The sequence below is a fragment of the Cebus imitator genome, unplaced genomic scaffold, assembly GCF_001604975.1.
Source record: "Cebus imitator isolate Cc_AM_T3 unplaced genomic scaffold, Cebus_imitator-1.0 Scaffold338, whole genome shotgun sequence".
NCBI lineage: Eukaryota > Metazoa > Chordata > Mammalia > Primates > Cebidae > Cebus > Cebus imitator.
Genome location: NW_016107653.1, coordinates 1737047 through 1760999, shown reverse-complemented (window position 1 = coordinate 1760999; position 23953 = coordinate 1737047). Strand labels below are relative to the sequence as shown.

The 23953-nt window shown below is 50.9% G+C and overlaps 1 protein-coding gene and 1 long non-coding RNA gene across 2 annotated transcripts; one reads left to right on the top strand and one right to left on the bottom strand.

The window, feature by feature from the left end:
• Positions 1–7681: 7681 nt before the first annotated feature.
• Positions 7682–19313, top strand: CDCA4 (cell division cycle associated 4). The gene is made up of 2 exons (XM_017505418.2): positions 7682–7865; positions 16986–19313. Exon 2 carries the CDS (start codon positions 16992–16994, stop codon positions 17715–17717), a length of 726 nt encoding a protein of 241 aa, XP_017360907.1. The 5' UTR covers positions 7682–7865; positions 16986–16991; the 3' UTR covers positions 17718–19313.
• Positions 19314–20031: 718 nt separating this feature from the next.
• LOC108287199 lies at positions 20032–22082 on the bottom strand. The gene is made up of 2 exons (XR_001818247.2): positions 21945–22082; positions 20032–20710 (listed from the first exon to the last, which is right to left on the bottom strand). It is a non-coding gene; the product is annotated as an uncharacterized LOC108287199 (long non-coding RNA).
• Between the last annotated feature and the right edge of the window lie 1871 nt (positions 22083–23953).

Sequence of the window (23953 nt, the reverse complement as noted above, 5' to 3'; positions counted from 1 at the left end):
CCTGGAATCTGAGCTGCACCAAGGGCACCCAGGCTACTCCCAAGTGAAGGGGCTCAGCTGTGAGGCTAAAAAACCAAATGCATTTTTTTTTTTTAAATTAAAGAGAAGCTTTTCTTCCTTGACTAGGTAATACATATGCATGGAAAGTAATTCCAAAGGAACAAAAAGACAGACTTGGGGCCTGCTGGCCTGGCCTGAACCCCAGCCACCAGGGCACCACCCAGATAGCCCGGGAACCCAGCCCTAGATACTTTGTGAGATACAGAGTACTTACTGCTCTTATTTACTGAAGTGAAAACATAGACTGCCCCGAAAGGGAACACTCAAAATAGTGATTCAACACCACCATTCAGATCAGGACAGCAATGGGCGCCAGGTCCTGGGAGACTCCCATGCTGCCCGAGGGCCCTTCTGTGGCACGGCGCCCCTCCGCCTGTCTGAGCTTTCCATCTGTGCAAGCAGTCCTTACTGGAGTTTGGCTTCTCTTCTTAAACGACATTTGTGGGACCCATCCATCTGTTTGTGTGCAGGCACACTTGTTCACCTCATCTCACAACGGGGCGCCGCCGCTGAATGCACCCACCTCCAGTGTCCACTCTCTTGGGGACAGACATCCGGCTTGTTTTCAGATTGGAGCTTTCACCATAAAAAATATAGAGAAGCCAGGCACAGTGGCTCACACCTGTAATCCCAGCACTTCAGGAGGCCAAGGGGGGTGGATAACCTGAGGTCAGGAGTTCGAGACCAGCCTGGCCAACACAGTGTAAACCCGTCTCTACTAAAAATGCAAAAAATTAGTCAGGTGTGGTGGTGGGCGCCTGTAATCTCAGCTACTCAGGAGACTGAGGCAGAATTGCTTGAACCTGGGAGGCAAAGGTTGCAGTGAGCTGAGATCGCACGATTACACTCCAACATGGGCGACATAACGAGACTCTGTCCCCCCAAAAATAAAATAAAAAACAGAGACAGCTGAATCTTTAAGTTTAAATAAAAAGGTTGTATTTGGGTATAATATGTAAGAAGTAGGATTGCAAGCCAGGTCATACATACAGGGAGAGACCAGGTGGAGATAAATAAAAGGCGGTCTCTAGCATGTCCAGGGAATGAAGGGAAAAGGTGACGCTTTCATTAGGGAAAGTGCAGGCTACACAAGTTATTTTGAAAGAAAGGATATTAGAGCTGGCAGCGTCTTCTAAGAGCTGGTGAATTCTTATTTTTCATAGTTTTAAATTAAATTCTTTTTTTATAGAGACAGGGTCTCACTATATTGCCCAGGCTGGTCTTGAACTCCTGGCTTCAAGTGATCCTCCCACTTCAATCTCCCAGAATGCTGGGATTACTGGCCTGAGCCCTTGGCCCTGAGCTGGTGAGTTCTGACGGGCAAGTGTTGGTAGTTGCTAGGTAGGACTTGGAATCTGGGAGTGAGTTAGGCTCTTGCAGTTTTGGATTGGGCCTGTGAGACCACGTGTCAGGCGAGTGTTCTTGTATTAGCAGCTCGCTGTCCTTTTGTGACTTGTGTAGTGACCCGTGGTTTGGAAACATCTCGTGATACTTCCAGTAATCAGGCAAACCATATGTGGGAGAACTCCCTTCATGGCCTTCCCCAGCTCCATTTAGCCAGGGGATTGTCACAAGTGATTCCATTTTGAATCTGACAACTTTCACAAGGTTACTATGAATAACCCTGCTATAAATTTTCTTGTACAAATCTTTCCTTTTGTGAACATATGCATGCCTTTCTCCTGGGCACATCCTACAAGCAACGCTGAGTCATAGGCTTGGGGTGTGCTCAGGTCTGGTAGATCCTGCCACATAGATCTACAAAACGATAGTCCAGCTCACCACTTTCTTGTTCTTCAGGGTTGTTTTGGCTCTTCTTGGCACTTTGTATTGCCATAACAATTTAAGAATCAGTTTGTCAATTCCCATAAAAACAAGTTGGGATTTTGACTGTGACTGCATTGAATCAGAAGATAAATTTCGAGATCTCTGATCTCTTTACAGGAGCAGGTCTTCCAATCCATGTGCCTGCTACTTTCCTCCATTTGTTTAGATGGATTTCTCTCAGCAACGTTGTGTGGTTTTCTGTGAAGGTTGTGCATATGTGATGTTAGATTTGTACCTAGGTGCTGATGTTTTTAGAGGTTTGCAAAGGACATCATTAAAAAATTATTTTATAATGTTTTTTTTTTTTTTGCAATGGAGTCTAACACTGTCACCCGGCTAGACTGCAATGGGGCGATCTTGGCTGACTGCAACCTCTGACTCCCAGATTCAAGAATTCTCCTGCCTCAGCCTCCCAGGTAGCTGGGATTACAGGAGCCTGCCACCATGCCCAGCTAATTTTTCATATTTTTAGTAAAGATGGGGTTTCACTGTTGGCCAGGCTGGTCTTGAACCCCTGACCTCATGATCCGCCCACCTTGCCTTGCCAAAGTGCTGGGATCAGCCAATGGCTTCCTTCCTTTCCTCTTTCTTTCTTTTTCTTTCTTTTTCTCTCCTTTCTTCCTTCCTTCCTTCGTTCCTTCCTTCTCTCTCTCTCTCTCTCTCTCTCTCTCTCTCTCTCTCTCTCTCTCTTTCTGTCTTTCTTTCTTTTTTGTGATGAAGTCTTGCACTGTCGCCTGGGCTGGAGTGCAATGGTGCGATTTTGGCTTATTGCAACCTCTGCCTCCCAGGTTTAAGCGATTCTGCCTCAGCCTCCCAAGTAGCGGGGAGTACAGGCGCAAGCCACCACACCCAGATAATTTTTTTGTATTTTTAGTAGAGACAGGATTTCACCATGTTGGCCAGGCTGGTCTCAAACTCCTGACCTTGTGATCCTCCTGCCTCGGCCTCCCAAAGTGCTGGGATTAGAGGCGTGAGCCACAGCACCTGGCAGCCAATGGTTTCCTATATATACAAATAGAATTGATTTTCCTGTATTGGCTGTATTAAAAAAGAAATATCCAAGACAAGTTAAATATAATTGCATTTAATTAAGCAGAAAAAAAACATTCATGTACACAGGAGACAGCCCAGACTGAACACGGTTTAGAATGCACCACCCAGCAACTTGTGCAGGCTGTATTTATAGCTACAGAAGAGGAAATGACATACAGAAATGACCTGATTGGTTGCATCTGGTGTGCCTTGGGTTATGTTTTGGCAGCTTTCCGCCTCTGGCTGGCTGGACATTCAGCTGCTATGATTGGCTGAGACTCACCTGCTTGCTACAAGCCCATCCATCCTCTTTAGGTTAGTATACAATTTGTTTACACATTAATTTTTTATTAATTTGAACAATGTATCTGGGGATTCCTTCAAGCCTCCCTTCCTCCTTCCTCCCTCTCTCTCTCCTTCCTCCTTCCCTCTCTCCTTCCTCCCTCCCTCCCTTCCTCCTCCTTCCCTTTCTCCTTCCTCCTTCCCTTCCTGCTCCCTCTCTCCTTCCTTCCTCCATCCCTCCATCCCTGCCTCCTTTCCTTCCTCTCTCGATTCCTAGACTCTTTCTTGACAGTCTTGCTCTGTCACCCCGAGTGACAGTGGTACGATCATGGCTTGCTACAGTCTCAACCTCCCGGCCTTAAGCAATCTTCTTGCTTCGGCCACCTGAGTAGCTGGGACTACCAGTCTGCATCACTACATCTGGCTAATTAAAAAAAATTTTTGTAGAGACAAGGTCTCACTATGTTGCCCAGTCTGGTCTCAAACTCCTGGCCTCAAGTGATCCTCCTGTCTTGGTTTCCCAAAGTGCTGGGATTACAGGCCTGAGCCACTGTGCTCGGCATCCTTTGGATTTTCTACATTCAAATTCTAACCCTCTGAAATTAATGATAATTTTAGTTCATTTTGAAATCTTTATACCTTTTTCTTTTTTTTGAAACTGAGTTTTACTCTTGTTGTCCAGGTTGGAGTGCAATGGCGTTATCTCAGCTCACTGCGACCTCCACCTCTTAGGTGCAAGCAATTCTCCTGCCTCAGCCTCCCGAGTAGCTGGGATTACAGGCACAACCACCTCGCCCAGCTGACCGTTTCTTTCTTTTTCTTGCCTTCTTACAATAGCTAGGTTCTAGAGTACAACATTGGGTAGAAATGATGGCTACAGGAATCTTTGTCTCTTTACTGGTAATAGGAGAAAGCTTTCACATTTTCACTATTCATTTTAGTATTTCCTACAGGAGGCTCATAGATACAGATGATCTCTGGCTTATGATTGTTCGACTTACGATTTTTTGACTTTACAGTGGTGCAAAAGCAATATGCATTCAGCAGGGACCATACATCAAGTACCCATCCAACCATTCTGTTTTTCACTTTCAGTGATGGTGAAAAAAAGTACAGTATTCAATAAATTACATGAGATTGTCAATATTTTATTATAAAATGGGCTTTGTGTCAGATATTTTACCCAATTATAAGCTAAGGCTAAGTGTTTCAAGATGTGTAAGATGGGTTAGGCTAAGCCATGTTTGGTAGTTTAGATGTATTGAATGCATTTCAACTTATTTTTGACATTTTCAAATTACAATGGGCTTTTTGAGACATAATTTCATCTTAAGTGGAGGAGCATCTGTATGCATTTAATTTTACTACAGTATACACCACTATCTGTCATTACTAAGTATATAGTTAAGTTTACTTACAGTATGTTCCAGTATTTGGTAAGATGTAGTAGATTACAATAACATCTGGTTAGGTGTGGAGGTGTGTGCCTGTAACCTGAGCTACTTGGGATGCTGAGGCAGGAGAATCACTTCAGCTGGGGGGAGGTCAAGGCTGCAATGAGCAGTGATTGCACCACTGCACTTCAGCCTGAGCCACAGAGCAAGACCTTGTCTCAAAATAATAATAAGAATAGTCTGGGTGCGGTGGCTCACGCCTGTAATTCTAGCATTTCAGGAGGCTAAGGCAGGCAGATCACTTGAGGTCAGGTGTTCGAGACCAGCCTGGTTAGCATGGCAAAACCCCATCTCTACTAAATACAAAAATTAGCCAGGTTTGGTGGCGGGTGCCTGTAATCCCAGCTACTCGGGAGTCTGAGGCAGGAGAATCGCTTGAACTCAGGAGGCGGAGGTTGCAGTGAGTTGAGAGCATCGCGCCATGGCACCCCACCCTGGGCAACAGAGTGAGATTCTGTCTCAAAATAACAGTAACGATAACAATAACGTCTTCCAGGGAATTGTCTTCTCATGTCCACACTGGCCCTGGGCTTGGCCAGATGTGTTTTGGCCACCTGGCCATTGGCACTTGTGAGGCGAGCAGAGGAAAGTGTAAATGGAGCCCGTGCATTGGTGCCACTGGAAGGTCTCCTGCCTGGGCTGGCCTTCTGGAGGATGACAGAGCAGAGATGAGTCAGTCATCCCTGCTGAGGCCCAAACGCTTGAGTGAGCTCAGCTGATGCCTCACGAGACAGAGTACGCTGACCCCCAGCTGAAATGCCAACCACAGGATCAGCAGTAAATAAAGGGCTGCCTTTTGAATCTACTAAGTTTGGGAAAGTTTGTCATACAGCAAAAGGTAACTGATACAGAGGTGGGTCGCCTCCTTAATACTTTTCTCTTACTTATTTACAGGTTAGGCTTCCTCATGTATTTCTCTAGATTTTTATTTTATTTTTTATCTTTATTTTTTGAGACAGCGTCTCGCTCTGTTGTCCAGGCTGGAATGCAGTGGCACAATCTCAGCTCATTGCAACTTCTGCCTCCTGGGTTCAGGCAATTCTCCTGCCTCAGCTTCCCAAGTAGCTGGGATTACAGGCGCGTGCCACCACAACCAGCTAATTTTTGTCTTTTTAGTAGAGATGAGGTTTCACTATGTTGGCCAGGCTGGTCTGGAACTCCTGACCTCAGGCGATCCGTCCACCTCGGTCTCCCAAAGTGCTGGGATTACAGGTGTGAGCCACCACGCCCAGCCTAAACCTCTTTTTCTTTATAAATTAACCAGTTTTGGGTATGTCTTTATTAGCAGGGTGAGAATAGACTAATACCCTCTGGAAGATATTATCTTACTCCACAAAGTATTTTAGATCTTTGCCAATCTGACCTGTGGCAAACAGCATTCCAGCACAGCTTTAATTCCTACGGCTCTTGTTCTGATTGGGGCTGAGCATCTGTTCACCTGTAAGGAGTATTTGTATGTTCTTTGCTCTGAACTGTGTTTATATTCTATGCCCACTTTTTTTTTAAGAGATGAGGTCTCACTCTGTTGCCCAGGCAGGAGTGCAGTGGTGCAATCATAGCTCACCGCAGCCTCCAACTCCTGGGCTCAAGGGATTCACTCACCCCAGCCTCCTGAGTAGCTGGGATTACAGGTGAGTGCCACCATGTCCAGACCACTTTTCTTTGTTGTCTAGATTTCACTTGCAGAATATCTGTATATTAAAAGATTTAACCTTTGTGTGGGATACAGCCAGGAAAAACTTTTTTCCCCATTAGTCTTTTCACTTTGACATGCATAAACTTTAAATTCTCAGGTGGTCTTATCAAGTCCCATTTTCTTTTACCTGGGCAGTAACCTAATGGGATTTTATACTTCCAGCCTTCCTGTCACCTCCTCCAAATCTGTTACTAACAGTGATTCTTCGTGGTTGCGGTGACTCATGCCTATAATCCCAGCACTTTGGAAGGTCAAGATAGGAGGATCACTTACGGCCAGGAGTCAGAGACCAGCCTGGGTAATACGGCAATATCCTGTCTCTACAACATTACAAAAAAAATTAGCTTGGTGTAGTGGCACACTCCTGTACAAGTCCCAGCTACTTGGGAGGCTGAGGCGAGAGGATCACTTGAGTACAATAGTTTGAGGTTGCAGTGAGCCATAATCATGCCACTGTCCTCCAGCCTGCCTCTGTCTTTGTCCCAGCCTTTCCTCTCCTGGAATTCTCTTCCACTCTTCCTTTTGGTGCCTTCAGACGCCCCTCATCCTAGAGTCCTATGTGAGCAGCGCCCCCATGTCATTCCCACGCCCCTCATCCTAGAGTCCTATGTGAGCAGCGCCCCCATGTCATTCCCAGCTTTTTCCAACAGCATTTCAGCCTTTGCTATTGACCTTGGCGCATCCGTATTTGCGGATTCCCCTCCACCACCACTGCCCGTCACCCAGGTTTCACCTGCTCTTGGTTCTCAGCTGCAGCCACACCTGCCGAGCCTATGGCGGGCGCTCAAAGAATAATACTGAAGTCTGTGATTGCAGGCTTTTGTATCCTATTTAAAATCTTTTCTACTAAGAGATTTAAAACACGTGTCCCTGCTTTCTGCTTTCACGTTGTATTTCTAACGTGTCAACCTGGGAAGTCCCTGGGGATGCCCCGGTTTCTGGAGAGGCTTGGATGGACCCCGGAGCCCAGGCCGCCCGGAAACTGCCGTGCCCCACTCCTCCCCACCCCGGCACACATCCCTCCGCGGGGAAGTCGAGCCAGGCACAAGCGAAAGAGCGTCAGCCCCGGCCCGGCTGCCCCGCTACCCTCGCCCGAGGGCCCCACGTGAGCCCCAGGCGCAGGCGCGCTCAGGGCCAGACGCGCGGAGACCTGGGAGCTGGCGGGGCGGGGCCGGGCTGGGCGCCGGGAGACCTGGGAGCAGGCGGGGAGTGGGCGTGGCGGGGCCGGGCGCGGGGGCTCCAACGGTTGATCCTCCGCGCGGGAACTGGCGCCGCAGAGGCCCCGCCCGCGCGGGTTTGAACCAGAATCCCCGCCCCTAGCCCGCGAGTGGCCAATCAGCGAGCGCGGCGCGCGGCCCGCGTAGCGTCGACTGTTTGTGGGCGCGGAGTGGCGGTCGCATGCCCCGCCCGCGCCTGCGGGCGCTCCTCCCTCAACGGCGGGAAGCTGGCGGCAGCGGCGGTGGCGGCGGCTGAGCGGAGGACCGGAGGACCCGGCGGGCGGCCTCGCGGGTCAGGTGAGCGGGCCCGGCGGACTGCGAGGGTGGCTACGGCGGCGCGCGCCTTTGTGCTGCAGGGCGCGGAGGAGCCCGGGGCGGCGCGCGGCGTCCACGGCTCCTGGCTCTGGATCCGGGGCGGAGGCGGCGCCCGGGACTTCCGCTGGGCGCTGCGTTCCCCTCGGGGTGGCCGCAGCTGAGGGGCCCGCGGAGCCGACGGGGCCGCGCTGCCGTCTGCGTTCCACGCGGAGCTCGGGGCTGGGACTTCGCCGAGGCCTCCGGGCGGCCCCACGCGGAGAGCCGCTTCGCCAGGGCCCGGCCGGGGCTCACCGCGGGGTTTCCCGCGCCTCGGCTCTAGTTGGCCGCGGAGGGAACGACGGGGCCGCGGCCGCCCCCGCCCTGCCCCGGGCCAGCCCCGCTCACCGGGCCAGGGCGCGCCTCCGCCCGCTCAGGTGGCGCCCGGCTGCGGGGAGGGCCGAGCATGTGGGAGGAGGCCCAGGCCCCGCGGGTCGGCCGGCGCCGTCTTCCCGGGGCTCCCCCGGCGGGCCGCGGCGGGTCTAGGAGGAGAGCCCGAGGCGCTCGCCGAAGTCACAGGCAAGCTTCCCTGCACGTGTTCAGACGCTCCCCGCCCCGAGACAGGAGCGTCGTGACAAAGGCTTCGACAGCTTGCTGGAAGAGGGGGCTCCGCAGCCTCTCCTCTCCTGTGGCCTTCGTGTGGGACGCACGAGACGGCAGGACCCAGATAACCGTTGTCTCAAAGTGAGCCTCAGAAAAACACCGCCCGTTCACAAAACTTAACGTTTTGTAAACTTTTACGTACAACCACTCTATTGTCAAGTGTCACCATGTTTTATAATTAGAGTGGAAATCCACGATACAGAGTGAAGCTACCGCCTTTATCTTGGAAAAGGGGCTAGGAAGTTTCCTCAGCTTGCCATTGGAACACGTTTTCAGGAAAAAGAAAGGGTGTGTATCATTCCAAGTAACTAAAGTACCTGAAATTGGCCGGGCGTGGTGGCTCACACCTGTAATCCCAGCACTTTGGGAGGCCGAGGCAGGTGGATCGTGAGGTCGGGAGTTCGATACCAGCTGGCCGACATGGTGAAACCCCGTCTCCACTAAAAATACAAAAATTGGCCGGGGTGGTGGCGCATGCCTGTAAACGTAATCCGAGCTTTTCGGGAGGCTGAGGCAGGAGTATCGCTTGAACCCAATAGGTGGAGGTTGCAGTGAGCGGGGATCCCACCATTGCACTCCAGCCTGGGCGATAAACCCCATCTCAGAAAAACAAAAGTACCTGAAATTAACATCAGTAATTGTTCATGAACAGTCTCCAGCAGGCTGTAGTGGAAAGAGGAGCCCGTTCAGTAGCTCTGAAGAGTGCAGACCTTGCTCCTCCCTGTTTTTCCGATGAAATACTTCAAAGCCTATCTGATGTGTGATAGAAGTTGAAATTGTTCGTTTGCCTAAAAACCTGAAACTTCGAAGTGGCTGCTGGTCCAGCTGTGAAAGTGACAGTTTAGGTCAGAGTTGAGTCCGTCCCCAACCGTCCCAGCCCTACTGATCAGATTCTGGGAATCTGCATTTTCAGTCAGCCTGGTGGGATTGCTGAGCCCCGAAGGGGTGGCCACTGCTGCTGTAGTGAGGGGCTGGTCCCTGAGCTGTACTGTGATTGCCTGAGCAGCACTGCGGCGCTGCTCCTGGCCTCTGCCCAGGTGGGCTTAGGTTCCTGTCCATAGTGGCCTGTTGGCTGTTCACCTGCCAGGTAGGACATGTCCTCAGTCCATCTGGCCCTCTTTGTTTTCTCTGGTTGGTGCTTGGTTTAGAAGCCTAAGGGCAGTGCTGGGAGTTGACTGGGGGGGAACCCTGACAGCCTTGGCTGTCTTGTTGACACCCTGAGGAGTTGGTGGGATTTTAGACATTTGACTAAATATGTAGAAAGACCTTCAGAATTGAGTGGGGCCAGGCACGATGGCTCACTCCTGTAATCCCAGCACTTTGGGAGGCCGAGGCGGGAGGATTGCCTGAGGTCAGGAGTTTGACACTACTTTGGCCAACATGATGAAACCCTGTATCTACTAAAAATACAAAAATTAGCCAGGTGTGGTGGCACGATGCCTGTAATCCTAGCTCCTCGAGAGACTAAGGCAAGAGAATTACTTGAACCTGGAGGTGGAGGTTGCAGTGAACTGAGATATGCATCACTGCACTCCAGCCTGGGGGACTGAGGAAGACTCCATCTTTAAAAGAAAAAGAAAATGTTGAACAGGAAGCTAGGTTTCACAGCCCCACTGGTGTAGGGCCCGTTATCATTCTGTGTTAGAAGGAGTTAGGCAGCCTCAGGCCAGAGTCACACGGGGCCCTCAGGGAGCTGAGCCCAGCCCAGGCATCCCTCAGGGCTGGTCAGGACCATGTTCTTGCTGACTGTCACAAACACAGATAGAACGCGATTCAGGGTGATCCTCACGGGCCAGCTTCTCCGACCCCAGTCTTATCCTTTTCACCCCTAAACACATTTTCTGGGTGACAGCTCTTTGGGGTCACATGATTGTTAAAAAAAAAAAAAAAAAAACTCAGCTTTACTCCGTTTTGTTTTAATAGTAATAAACCTGTCAGCGTTTTAAAATATTGGGCTTTAGCAGCTGCTGGAGATTTGGAACATTTGACAGGAATGATTTGAAGTGACAGAACAGGGACTTTCTCATGGCACCAGAGTGGGATCTGTATATGAGATATGATGCAATAGAAGGTGATGGGGATTCCCTCTCACCCCTTGTAGGACTTGCGTCCATCTACGCAGGTCCCTGGGTTACAGGAGTCCTGCAAGGGGTGAGAGAATCCCCATCATCCTGGAGGATTCCCTCTGGCCCTTTGTAGCATTTCCCATCCTGCTGGTGGTGACCCTTCTGTGCCTTCACAACTTAGACTAGCTTGGCTTGTGCTGAAGATTCAGATCAATAGAATCCTATGATACATATTTTTGTGTGTATCTTGCTGCTTTTATTCAGCATAATGTTTTGAAATTCATCCCTGTTGCGTAAATCATTGAGGTTTGTTGCTGAGTTGCATTCCATTGTCAGAATAGACCACACTGTATGCATTCAATTTGTTTTAAGTCTTTTTTTCTTTTCTTTTCCTTTTTTTTTTTTTTTGAGACAATCTCTGTGGCCCAAGCTGGAGTACAGTGGTGTGATTTCAGCTCACTGCAACCTCCTCAGCTTCCTCAGTAGCTGGGACTACAGGTCTCAGGTGATACACCCACCTGGGCTTTCCAAAGTGCTGGGATTACAGGCTAGAGCCACCACACCTGGCCATTGTTTAAGGTTTTTTTTTTGTTTTTTTTGTTTTTTTTGGAGACAGTCTTGCTGGAGTGCCGTGGCACGATCTCAGCTCACTGCAGCCTCTGCCTCTGAAGTTCAAGTGATTCTCTTACCTCAGCCTCCCAAGTAGTTGGGACTACAGGCACGTGCCACCACGCCCGGTCAATTTTTTATATTTTTAGTAGAGATGTGATTTCCCCGTGTTGGCCAGGATGGTCTCGATCTCCTGACCTTGTGATCTGCCGTCTCGGCCTCCCATCTAAAGTGCTGGGATTACAGGCTTGAGCCGCCGCACCTATCCTGTTTAAGTCTTAAAAGAATGCTTGTGGCCACGTGTGGTGGCTCACGCCTGTAATCCCAGCACTTTGGGAGGCTGAGGTGGGGTGGATCACTTGAGGTCAGGAGTTTGAGACCAGCCTAGCCAATATGTGGAAACCTTGTCTTTACTAAAAATACAAAAATTAGCCAGGCATGGTGGCACGTGCCTGTAGTCCCAGCTACTCAGGAAGCTGAGGCAGGAGAACTGCTTGAACTGGGGAGGTGGAGTTTGCAGTGAGCTGAGATTGCACCACCGCACTCCAGCCTGGGCAACAGAGTGAGACTCCGTCTCAAAAAAATAAAAGAATGCTTACATCTGAGAGTGATGAAACTAGACTAAGAGGCTCGCCTACCCAGGAGCCCCTCTGGAGGCTCCCATCTGCTGGTCCTACCGTGGAGTAGACAGAAAAAAGGTTTCCCCATTCTCTGAATTTCCTTTCAGTATTCTAGATCTCATTGCCTGTGCATTTAGTGCGCCTAAATTTTATAAAAACTAAGTGACCTCTTGGGCAGTTATCCCAGTGAAGTGAAAAACAATGTTCATTCGAAAACATGTTCTGGAATATGCATAGCAGCTTTGTGTGTAATAACTCCAAACTGGAAACAAGGAAGAAGTCCCCTTTACCTGGGGTATGTTGACACACACTGCTTCATCTTGCCTCCGAATCCTACTCAGCAATAGAAAGGAATGAACTCTTGACACACAAGACAATTTGCAAGGATCTCCAGACAATTATGCTGAGGGAGAAAAGCCAACCCCAGAAGGGTGCTTGCTGTGGGATCCCATGTATGCCACATTGTCTTGCTTGACCCAGAGCTGAGGGGTGGCGTGGTCAGAAAAGGACCTACACAGGGAGGCCAAGGTGTTTGGTCCTGGCAGAAGAGCAGCTGTGGAACAGTATAGGAACACGGAGAGGTGAAGCTCAGTGGAGGAGGGAAGGAGTGCCTAGCTGTGGGGCTCAGATATTCGGCAAAGCAGGAGGAGGCTTTACCAGCAAACGTGCAGAAATTAGTGTATAAGAAAGTTAGTGGCACATTCCACCTTCTTAGAATGCAGGTTGATGGTGTTTATCAGGCCCCTTAAAAATGTACCTGCGCATCACCCTAGTAGCTAAAGAACTGAGGCTGAGGAAGCCAAATGCTGGAAATGCCAAAGCACCTAAAGTTAGAAACTGGTATCATTTGTGATTGGGAAAATTGGCAGTAGTGTAAAACCTCTGTCCTGTACTCAGAGAGGAAAGTGCTGGGAGAAAAGGCTGGGAAGGCAGAACCCAGATGGTGACTGTTTTTTTCTGAGTAGATAGGATCCTGGGAGAGAATTTGTGTTGTGATTTTTGATACTCTTCCAGATTGTTTGCAGTGAGCTGTGGAAATAAGCAACCAGGGGAAGAACAGGCAGAGGCTGTTTATCCAGAGCTTGTCCTAGCAAGGGTGCGGCCCTCCTCCCTTGTGGTTGACAGAGACTCGCAGGCAGGGGAAGGGACATGAAAGCTTTACCAGGGAAGCTCAGGATGGCTGATGGAGACTGCTGACCTGGGGACCTGGGGTGGCCCTGCCTGGGCGTGGTGGCTCAGGCCTGTAAGCCTTGCACTTGGGGAGGCCAAGGTGAGTGGATCACCCAGGTCAGGAGTTTGAGACCAGCCTGGCCAACATGGTGAAACCCTGTCTCTACTGAAAATACAAAAATTAACTGGGCCTGGTGGGGCATGCTTGTAATCCCCGCTACTCAGGAGGCTGAGGCAAGAGAATCCCTTGAACCTGGTAGGCGGAGGTGGCAGTGAGCTGAGATCATGCCACTTCAGCCTGGGTGACAGAGTGAGACCCTGTCTCAAAAAAAAAAATGTAGGCCTCCTGTGAGAGGGCTTAGGGGAACATGTTTGGCTTTCTCTGATAGTCCTAAATTAGAAGCAGGGACAAACACTGAAGAGGTTGCAGTTTCTAATCATGTCCTGGCCATTTGGGGCTGCTTGCTGTGGAAATTATTGTTTAGCTTCCTGGATTTTTCCTAGAGAAAGCAGCCAGCTTCCTGCAAGTCTGACTTTGAGCAACCTGGCTTCCTAGCTGGTTACTGTAGGAAAAGTGTTGGTTTCAGACTGATTGCTGCAGACTATGGGTGAGAGTTCTGTTTTTTGTATGTAGTTCTGCCATTGTTTTGTTGGTATATTCCCTTGCTCAGAGCAGATGTTATTAGGGTGATTTCTGGCGGTCATGTATTCCTAGTGCTGCCCTCAGGACTGCTGATAGCAGACCAAGAATTTAATTCATCCCCTTATAAGATTCCTAGTGGGAGGCTTCTAGGATCCATATCTGGCTTTCAGAAAGGGGCGGAGGGTCTGTCGTTGAGTTTGGACTAATGACTTGGCATTTCTGAGGATGCTCAGAGGAAAGGAAAGTGGGGCCTGTAGGGTACTAGGAGCTTGGGGCAGCTGCTTGAGCTGGTTCCCAGTGTGGTTGTGGATCTTCTTGGCCTGTCTCATTGGTATTCTTGTTCCTTCTGTGAGTTGCCCTCATTGTCCTGGTCAGCCGTAGACCTCCTGTAGACCCCACATCATGGGGGTTGTGCTGCTGGGTTTCCAGAGTCAGGGGAGGCAGCCAGGACAATGTTCTTCTGTCTGTAAACTTGGGCTTCATGCATGCTGTTCAGGAGGATTTGGTTTGGGTTCTAAATTAATCCATGGTTATGCAGGCTTGGGATTGAGATATGGTTGAAAGAGAAACTAAAAACCTAAAGGGTATAGTGAATTCCACAGAGGAACCTGTGGGACTTAATTTTTCCCCCAACACAGGGTGTCCCTTTGTAGTTGACGTAGTCTTATGTTAATTATCAATATACTTAGCAATTTTAAGCCAGTGATTTAAACAATTGGAATGAAACCCTGTGACAAGTTAAATTTGTGGCTGACACAAAGAACTTGAATATTTACCACAAGTACTTGAAATGTTTAAATGTATTTTGGTGGTAAACTCTCCTTCATTTAGAATTAGTTGAGAAGCTGGTGTGTGTAGGTGTGAGAGGTCGTGCACAGCCTGAGGGTGTATCTGTGGGGACACTTGCATGCTGCTCTGGGGAAATAAGCTATGGTCACATAAGTTTTCTTTTCATTTTAATTTTGAAAGAATTGTAGGACCAGGGGAGGTTGCAGAGCATTGTTCAGGAGGTCCCTCGTGCCCTTCCTCTGCTCCCCAGGGTTGGCGTCCTTGTAGGATGCACAGCCAGGCCCCAGGTCCCTGTGATCACACGGCTGCTGCAGGTGCATGTGCTTGTGTCTGGTGCTGTGCCGTCAGTGGGATCACCCCACAGCCCAGGGGCAGAAGGCCTCTCACCCCCCGAGACCTCCCTGTATAGGTCCTTTTCTCGCCACGCCACCCCTCAGCTCTGGGTCAGCACTACAATGTGGCATAAATGGGATCCCACAGCAAGCACCCTTCTGAGGTTGGCTTTTCCCCCTCAGCATAATTCCCTTGATCCTTCCAAGGGAAGGATCCGTCCTGTGTGTCAAGAGTTCATTCCTTTATATTGCAGAGTAGGGTTTGGAGGCATGGGTGGAGCAGACTGTGTGTCACCATGCCCAGGTGAAGGAGACTTTTTCCTTGTTTCCAGTTTGGAATTACTACAAATAAAGGTGCTTCGGACGTTCTGGAACATGTTTTTGCATGGGCATTGGGTTTTCATTTCTCTGGGATAAATGCCCAAGAGGTCACTTACTTTTATAAAATGCAGGCATGTTAACTGCACAGGCAGTGAGATCTATGATGCTGACAGGAAATTCAGAGAACAGGGGGAACCGTTCTTCTGTCTATTCAAGGGTAGGACCAGCAGGTGGGAGCCTCCAGAGGGGCTCCTGGGGAGGGTTATGGTTGGTAGCTAGTTGTTCTGCAATGCAAAACCTCCCATCCTTCGTCTCCAGAGCCCGAGCAGAGACAGCACACACCTCTTGTACCCCAGCTTTCCAAAAGCACCTGGTACACCCTGGGAGCCATCAGATTGACTAAGAGAAAAAGAACTTCCAAAGTTTGCATATTCAAAAGATTGTAACCCTATTTGTGCATAACAAATTATTTGAAATAAAAGCATTTTGCTACATTACAAGCATGAGAAGAGAGAAACTTAATTTTGCATGACATGCTTGTCCTATCAGACTGCACACCAGTGTGGCCCTGAGCCACTTGTCATCCTCCCAGCTCCCCACAAGATGGCACTGGCTCAGAGTGGCACCTGTCAAAAGCCAGAGCCCACCCTTCTCTCTGCTCTGCCTTTAATGCCCCAGAGATGTCCCAATTTAGAATCAGTTGGAAAAAACAGTTTACGCAGACTTTTACTTCTAAGAGTGGGCATGGCCAGTGTCCATCTAGTGCATCTGTGCTGTGCATCTGAGGGAAGCTGTCCCAGTGAGGCGGAGCCTGAGGTGCCAGCTCGGAGTTGCCCAGGTCTGGGATGAGGTCCTGGAATCTGCATCTTCAAACAGCAGCACCAGCACCGAGGCATATGCTGAGAAAGGCTGCCTTGGTCAGCCGTGGACTGCCACAACACGCTGGTGGAGAACCCCCCAACACACATTCCCTGCCATTTTTGGTTCCTTTGAAGAGAAAGGAGTTGGGATGAGAGGGAAGGTGGCCTGTGTTCAAGCAGAGCCCTGGAGTGGAGAGCATTGGCCCTGAGATGTGTCAAATAGAAGAGGGCCAGGCAGAGCCTCTGCACCTTGGGAGGAATGAACTGGTGCAGGGGCGGGGCCAAGGAATGGATGTGAGCCCTAAGGCAGGCAGCATGGCAGGTGTGGGAGCAAGGGGCTGCCCGGGGCCGCATGGGCTCGGCCAGAGGACCCTGTGTCCCTTGGAGAATTGTGCACCAAACAGCCTACTCGCTGCATGGGGAGAGCTTATGGCCCCTCCGTCCCTCCCCTGTGTGCTCCTGGTGGCGCAGCATTCCAGCACGGCTGCCTGCGACATGGAAAGGCTTTTAGTGAAAGCATTGAGTGGGGAGGACACTAGCCCTTCTGAGATGCAGACGTGACTTTGTCCCAGACAGGATCCTGACGGAAGTCGGAATGGTAGGTGTGTGCGCTGGGCCCTGCCCCAGCCCTGCGGCCCTCTGCAGGCTGGCACCGTTCACATTTATCTCAACGTTACCAAAGGGTCTCTTCTTTTTGTAGGCACCACTATTAGATTTTTTGATAGATTTTTAGCCAAGCTCTTGAACGCTTATATTTCTCTTACGTATTGCTCCTATTTTTAGTTCATTTATCTTTTCTGCTGGAGAACACTGTTATGGTGCCGTTGAAAGGTTTGTCGTTTCCAACATGGCTGTGGCTGGATTAGGCAGGATGGCAGTTATCTGGGGGGGGGGGGGGGGTCTCCCACTGGGCTCCACCTCTCAGCTGTGACTTCCTTGCCAGTTACGCAGTTGCTGCTCGAGGACAGTCAGGGCAGTCAGATGGGACCCAGGGGGCCTGGCCTGCCAGCGAGTCTGCCGTGTGCTAAGTGGTGTCTTCCCTGGTTTCTGCAGGACGCAATGTTTACACGAGGACTGAAGAGGAAATGTGTTGGCCACGAGGAAGACATGGAGGGAGCCCTGTCCGGCTTGAAGACTGTGTCCTCCTACAGCCTGCAGCGGCAGTCGCTCCTGGACATGTCCCTGGTGAAGCTGCAGCTCTGCCACATGCTTGTGGAGCCCAACCTGTGCCGCTCAGTCCTCATTGCCAACACGGTCCGGCAGATCCAAGAGGAGATGACACAGGATGGGACGTGGCGCGCAGTGACACCCCAGGCGGCAGGGCGGGCGCCACTTGACCGCTTGGTCTCCACAGAGATCCTGTGCCGCTCAGCATGGGAGCAAGAGGGGGCACGTCCTGCCCCTGGCTTGGGAGACGGCCACGTACAGGGCCCGGTTTCTGACCTTTGTCCAGTCACCTTAGCACAGGCGCCGAGGCACCCACAGAGCGGCATCTGGGAGTTGGATGGCCCTCGAGAAAACAGAGGCGGCTTTCACAAGTCACTCGATCAGATATTTGAAACGCTGGAGACTAAAAACCCCGGCTGCATGGAAGAGCTGTTCTCAGACGTGGACAGCCCTTACTACGACCTGGACACAGTACTGACAGGCATGGTGGGGGGCGCCAGGCCGGGCCCCTGTGAAGGGCTCGAAGGCTTGGCTCCAGCCACCCCAGGCCCCAGCTCCAGCTGCAAGTCCGACCTGGGCGAGCTGGACCACGTGGTGGAGATCCTGGTGGAGACCTGAGCCGGAGCCTTGAGCGCTCGCGGCCGTGTCTTGACACGTGGATATGTGAGCACTGGCTCCCACGGAGGGTGCGCCTGCCACCAGCAGCCCAGCCTTGCTGCCCGTCTGCTGTTCTGAGAAATCCCAGGACAGCGCATCAGCAGCAGAGTCTGCAGCCCTAGGCCCGTCCCACTCGCTATTCCCCCTGTGGAGGGCCAGGCAGAGGCTGTTCTGGAAGGCTTGTCACCTCTGGGCCAGTCCTGATGTCCCCACAGCCCTGGCCCCTTGTCCCTCTTTGTGTCTCCCACTGTAGAGGACGGTGAGCCAAAGCTGCATCACCCTCCTTTAATTTAGATGGGTGAATTTTTTACAATTCAGTTTGATGTGTTATTTTGTCTTAAGATATATTTTTTAAACTTTTTATACTTTTATCTGTTTAGATTTTTTCAGCTATTTTCTTAAAAGTATATTTTTTCTATAAACATCCTTTGCTGCTACATTAGAACTTTTATAGCCTAAACAATTGCAGTTGGTGTTTCATTGTTTTAAGGTTTAAATAAGGGATTTTTTTGCAGTGAGCATCACTACAGTCTGAGTCAGCAGTGTGAATGTATCATGTTTTACTTGAAATGTGTGTGCGCGACACTTCTCCATTCTGTTCTGTGCCAGTGAGACCTGGGTGAAGATCAGGAACCGCACGCAGCTCCTACACTTTGTTGTCATTAGAAAATCTGGGAGCCACGTGTTCCTAGACATAAGCATAAATTATGGAGGATTTTATTTATGTCTATTTATATGTAAATGCCATTGAAAACAAAGGTCAGATATGTGTTTGCAGATCTAGGGCACCAGTTGGTCTTCAGAGACCTCAGAGCCTCTCATTGGTGCCTTCTGACAGACGGTGTTCCTGGAGGCTCCCATCGGGCAGCCCAGGCACCTGCCCTGGGGGAGGAAATGGCGTTGCTGCTGCATTAGGAGTGCCTGCGCTGCTCTCTCAGATTGGTGCTGGAGCAAAAGGTTGAGGTTAGGTTGAAGTCTAGAATGAAAGAAATCTGAATCCCTGTCGCTCATGGCCCCTTGATCTGTAGGGTCACGGTTCCTGCCGCAGGGAGTGAGCTGCTGGTGCCTGCAACCTTGCGCTCCTGCCCCGCCTCACCCCACGTGTTTCCTGTTTCTCATGCTTTTTCTAACTTTCTTGCCCCTTAGCCAAAAAGGATTGTTTTCCTTTGTGCATATAGCCATTCTTAAATACCAGTGATGTACACCTCACTTTATTAAAAAATTATCCAGCAAACAAAATGGGAATGTGGTGTTAGTTATGACCATGGCGTAACCCTCCAGGGACCTTTCTGCAGGATCAGTTCAGCTGTGTTATCTAATGGTGCTTTGTAAGGTGGGAAAGGAATTTCACTTGGCTGCATTAAATGGACGCTGGGTTACTTTTATTTCCCCCACACAGGGTTGTAGAGCAAATTCCTTTCACCTTGTGCAGCACGTGGCTGGGGGTGTCCACGTCCTGACAGCCCCTGCTGTTGAAAGTTAATCCTCATGGACCCTAGTTTAAAGCGTATGTTTTTTTATAGCAATAAACCTAAAGCACTCTTTTGTTTCTGCAAAGCATTTTTATCTTTTAGAAACATTTGTTAAGCATTAGTAGTTGTGTCTGTTTGGGCAGGCTTCAGAGTTACAAACTGCTCAGAGAACGTGACTTGTGAGAGCTCTGGGGTGCTTGGTCAGAAAAACAGACTGGATCTGTGGAAGGACCACAGAGACAGGCGGGAAGATCAGGGATTTGCTGCTACGACAGGATCGCAGCCTCCGTGAGCACCAGTGCAGTCAGAGCCTCGTTCCCTGAACTCGCACTGTGTTCACCTGTGACACTGTCCAGCAAAGTCTTATTTCTGACGTGCGCAGTGGCTGAGTAATCATTTGTTTTTCTTACCATTCCTCTACAGGTTCAATCCATGTGTATGTGGGTTTTTTTGGTTTTGGTTTTTGTTTTTTGTTTTTTTTGACACAGTCTCACTCTGTCCAACAGGCTGGAGTGCAGTGGTACAATCTTGGCTCACCACAACCTCCGCCTCCCAGGTTCAAGTGATTCTCCTGCCTCAGCCTCCCAAGTACAGGCATGCACCACCGCACAGCTAATTTTTGTGTTTTTAGTACAGACGACGTTTCTGCATGTTGGTGAGGCTAGTCTTGAACTCCCAACCTCAGGTGATCCACCCACCTTGGCCTCCCAAAGTCCTGGGATTACAGGCGTGAGCCACTGCGCCCAGCTGTTTATGTGGTATTTTAAAATATGTAGGTACAAATTCACTTTAATTGGGAACAAATTTTCCAAGTGTTTAATAAGTTGTATACAGAATGTTTATTCAGAAGCAGAAATACAAATTCCAGTCACCTAAAATTTCAGCACTGTTCCTTGGGCCTGCTTCTGGCCAAGCCCTGAGGGCAGCGGGCATTTTAGTTGATAGTTTCACGGGTATGTTCCCCGACATGAGGGGCGGGTTCCCTTCAGCATGCAGCATGCTTTGCACACAGCTTCAGAGCCCCTTCCACCTCGGACGTGCCTTGTTTCCAAGGTTGAAAGGTAATGCATATTTATTTGAAGATGTGGAACAGTGTGAAGATAGCAGTCTCCTCCCAGAGAACTGATCTTTCGGGGATGACGGCACGCCTTGGAGAATGGTCATGGCCTGGATCCCTGCTGGGCCACAGCTGGCCAGGCACCTTCTCCCAGGTTGCTCATTCTTCAGTGAAGTGGGCAGGGCAGTGACAGAAGCAGGACTCAGCAGCAAACTGCGGAACAAATGACATCGTGCTGGCCCTGTGGAGTCTGCAGAGCCAGATGAGCGGGCAAGCGAGCGCACGTGGGGAAGGGCTGGGGTGGGTGGATGTCTGAGCTGCAACACTCGATGTGTAGCACTGGTGTCTACCTAAAGGTGGTGGTGGGATCATGTCCCTCTTGATGAACTCTCACAGTTGGTTTCTGGGTTGCCAGAAGTTTCCATCTGCAACCAGCGAGCCACATCCTTAACTAGGATTTTACTGTGACTGAGCCATGCTTTCTTGCGGCAGTGCTGTGTGTGCTGGGTCACTGCATTTACTCAGGAAGGCCCTTGTTCCGTCTCAGGCCCCGTGTGGAGGTGGCTGTGTTCTCAGTGCCAGCTCACGGCTCGTAGTGGAGGCACGGAGGGAGGGAGGTGTGATGTGTGGATGCCTGAGGGTTCAAGGGTAATATCCCTTCCTCAGTGATAAGCCTTTGCAGTACTCTCAGGACCGGCGAGCGCCTGTCTGGGAAGATGTAACTGCCAAGTGCAGTCTTTGGTTCAGATGTCACAGATGTCACCAGATGGCTCACTGCAGCTGGGGACAGTTTAAGCCCTTGGGGCTGCTGCCCTGTGCAGGCATACCGTACCCTGCGTCGGCCCATCCGTCACTCTGACTGGCCCCTGGGAGATAAGCCCCTGCTTCTCAGCTCCGCCCCCTTGCCTCCTGCACTGGGCCCGAATGAGCCTCTGCACTGCGCAGAGGAGGCCAGCAGGGGCTGGCGGGCCTTGCGGAGTAGGGTGGGAGCAGCTCCACAGACTTTCCCTGAAGTTCTCAGAACCAGCTGAATGAACTGGAGGTGCCAGTGAAGGCCTGCTGCTTGGGTAAACTTTTGGTCAATGCCAGAGCAAGAGGTTTGAGAAACCTACAGAGAGCGGGAATGGAAGGTCCTAGAATGGCCCTAAAAATGATGCGCTCTGAGCACCCTGTTGGCCATGGCTACTGTGCTGTGGTTCTCATCAGCCTGCAGACACCAGGCTCGGGCTCTCCCTGCCACCTCTGGGGCCTTCAGGGACCCTTCTGCACCCTCATCTTTTTGTGAAAAGGCCCCAAATATATAAACTGTACCCCAATCCTGGGTTAGCCTGAGGCCTCGTTGCCCCCACATTCCTGCAGCCCATCAGACTGGGGTAGTTAGATGGATCTGTTTGAAGGTTAGCAAGTTGCATGGGGTGGCGGGGGCGGGTGGGGGTTCACAGGCTTCTGTTGGGTAGACACCCAGAGTGGAGTTGAAAACTCCACCACAGTCGGATTCAAAACAAGGCAACCTGGATGGGACTGTTCCGACCACGCAGCCTCTGCATGATGAGCGCTCCTCTGTCCTGCACGCACACATCCCCATCTCAGTGTGGAGAAATCCGGCATGCCCAGTAAACCTGCCACCTGGCGGCCCAGTCTGCCAAGGCACCCCCTTACCTGAGCTGACACAGCAGCACAGTCAGGCCTGTGGGCTGCATTTCGTTGCCAGGACTTTCATTAGAGGTGGGTTCATTTCTCACTGCGGTCAACGAAGGGGCGTTCCAGGACCCTACAAAGAGCTGAGCAGGCCTGGGAACAGAGGGCACTGTGGTGCAGGCCCCAATAGGGGCTGCCCCACCACTGATGAAGTTGGGCAGCCTGCAGAGCAAGGGCCAGGTGAGGTGTTTGCTGCCCTCAAGCTGGAGGTCTGGTCCCAGGACACTCTCCCAGGGGCTCTGCCGTCTTCACCCTGTTCTTCCAGCCTAGCCTGGTGGCCTGGCCTGTGGCAGCTGCACTGGGCCCAGGCACCCAGTAGGACCAGCCACCCACTGAGGGGCAGGAGAACAAGGAGGGGTGCTGCCCAGCTCCAAGAGCTCAGTTGAGGCAGTGCCTCTGCCTCCTGTCGCTGGCCAGAGGCTGAGTACATACGTGTGTGTGTGTGCACAGGTGTGCATGTGTGCAGCTGGAGTGGGTGGTGGGGCGAGGGCCAGGAAAGTGGTCAGATCCCAGCCCATGTGAGGATCCTGATTTGTGATCCTGTCCTTGTGGCTGTGGGGCAGCCACTCCTGCAGAGCGGTGCTGCTCAGCTGTGGTCACACTGCATGCGGCTGCAAGGGGCCCAGGCTGCGTGTTTTCTTCCTCGCCCATGGGCCTGGCGAGCATGGTGCTGAGGGGCACTGGGGACTGGGAGGGTCCCCAGGAGGCCACAACCCCTGCCACCACCCCCAAACACTTGGCCCTTGACTATGGCCTCATGGGTCCCTGTGCTACGCCTTCCGGATACAAGCTGAGGCCCAGGCACTGCTCCCAACCGGAGATGGAGGTGCTGGCCCGAGCCAGGCAGGCTTGCCTGCAGCAATTCAGACACCCGGAGCCCAGAGTCGGGAAGCAGGACACGGAGCCTGGGCTGCCACCTGGGCCAACCAGATATTACCATCGTTCATCCTTTTTTTGTGTCTCTTTTTGTTGTTCTTTGAGACAGAGTCTGTCACCCAGGTTGGAGTGCAGCGGCGATCTTGGCTCACTGCAACTTTTGCCTCCCGGGTTCAAGTAATTCTCCTGTATCAACCTCCCGAGTACCTTGGGTTACAGGTGCACACCACCACGCCTGGCTAATTTTTGTATTTTTAGTAGAAACGGGCTTTCACCATGTTGACCAGGCTGGTCTAGAACCCCTGACCTTAAGTGATCTGCCTGCTTAGGCCTCCCAAAGTGTTGGAATTACAGGTGTGAGCCACCACACCCAGCCTTTTTATGTGTGTGTTTCTGAAAGAATATTAAAGCAAATCCCAGATGTTGAAACATTTTGACCCTAAAAACGTGAAAGTTTTTTGTTTGAAAAAGAAAAGTCACCCAAGCTGGAGTGCAGTGGTGTGATCTCAGCTCACTGCAGGCTGCCTCCTGGGCACAAGTGATTCTCCTGGCTCAGCCTCCTGAGTAGCTAGGAGTACAGGTGTGTGCCACCACACTGGGCTAATTATTTTTAGTAGAGACGGGGTTTCACCATGTTGGCCAGGCTGGTCTCGAGCTCCTGACCTTTTGATTCACCTGCCTCAGCCTCCCAAAGTGCTAGGACTACAGGCATGAGCCACTGTGCCCGACCAGGTTAAACTTTTATTAAAAATCTTTTTTTTTTTTTTTTTTTTTTTTTGAGACAGAGGTTTGCTCCTGTTGCCCAGGCTGGAGTGCACTGGAACAGTCTCAGCTCACCACAACCTCTGCCTCCCGGGTCCAAGCGATTCTCCTGCATTAGCCTCCCGAGTAGCTGGGATTACAGGCACCTGCCACCACGCCCAGCTAATTTTTGTATTTTTATTAGAGAGAGAGTTTCACCATGTTGGCCAGGCTAGTCTTGAACTCCTGACCTCAGGTGATCTGCCCGCCTTGGCCTCCCAAAAGTGCTGGGATTACGGGCATGAGCCACTGTGCCCAGCCTTCCTTTTCTTTCTTTCTTTTTTTTTTTTTTT

Bases quoted from the DNA above. Each gene is read 5' to 3' on its own strand.
- CDCA4 (XM_017505418.2), top strand. From the start codon at position 16,992: ATGTTTACACGAGGACTGAAGAGGAAATGTGTTGGCCACGAGGAAGAC.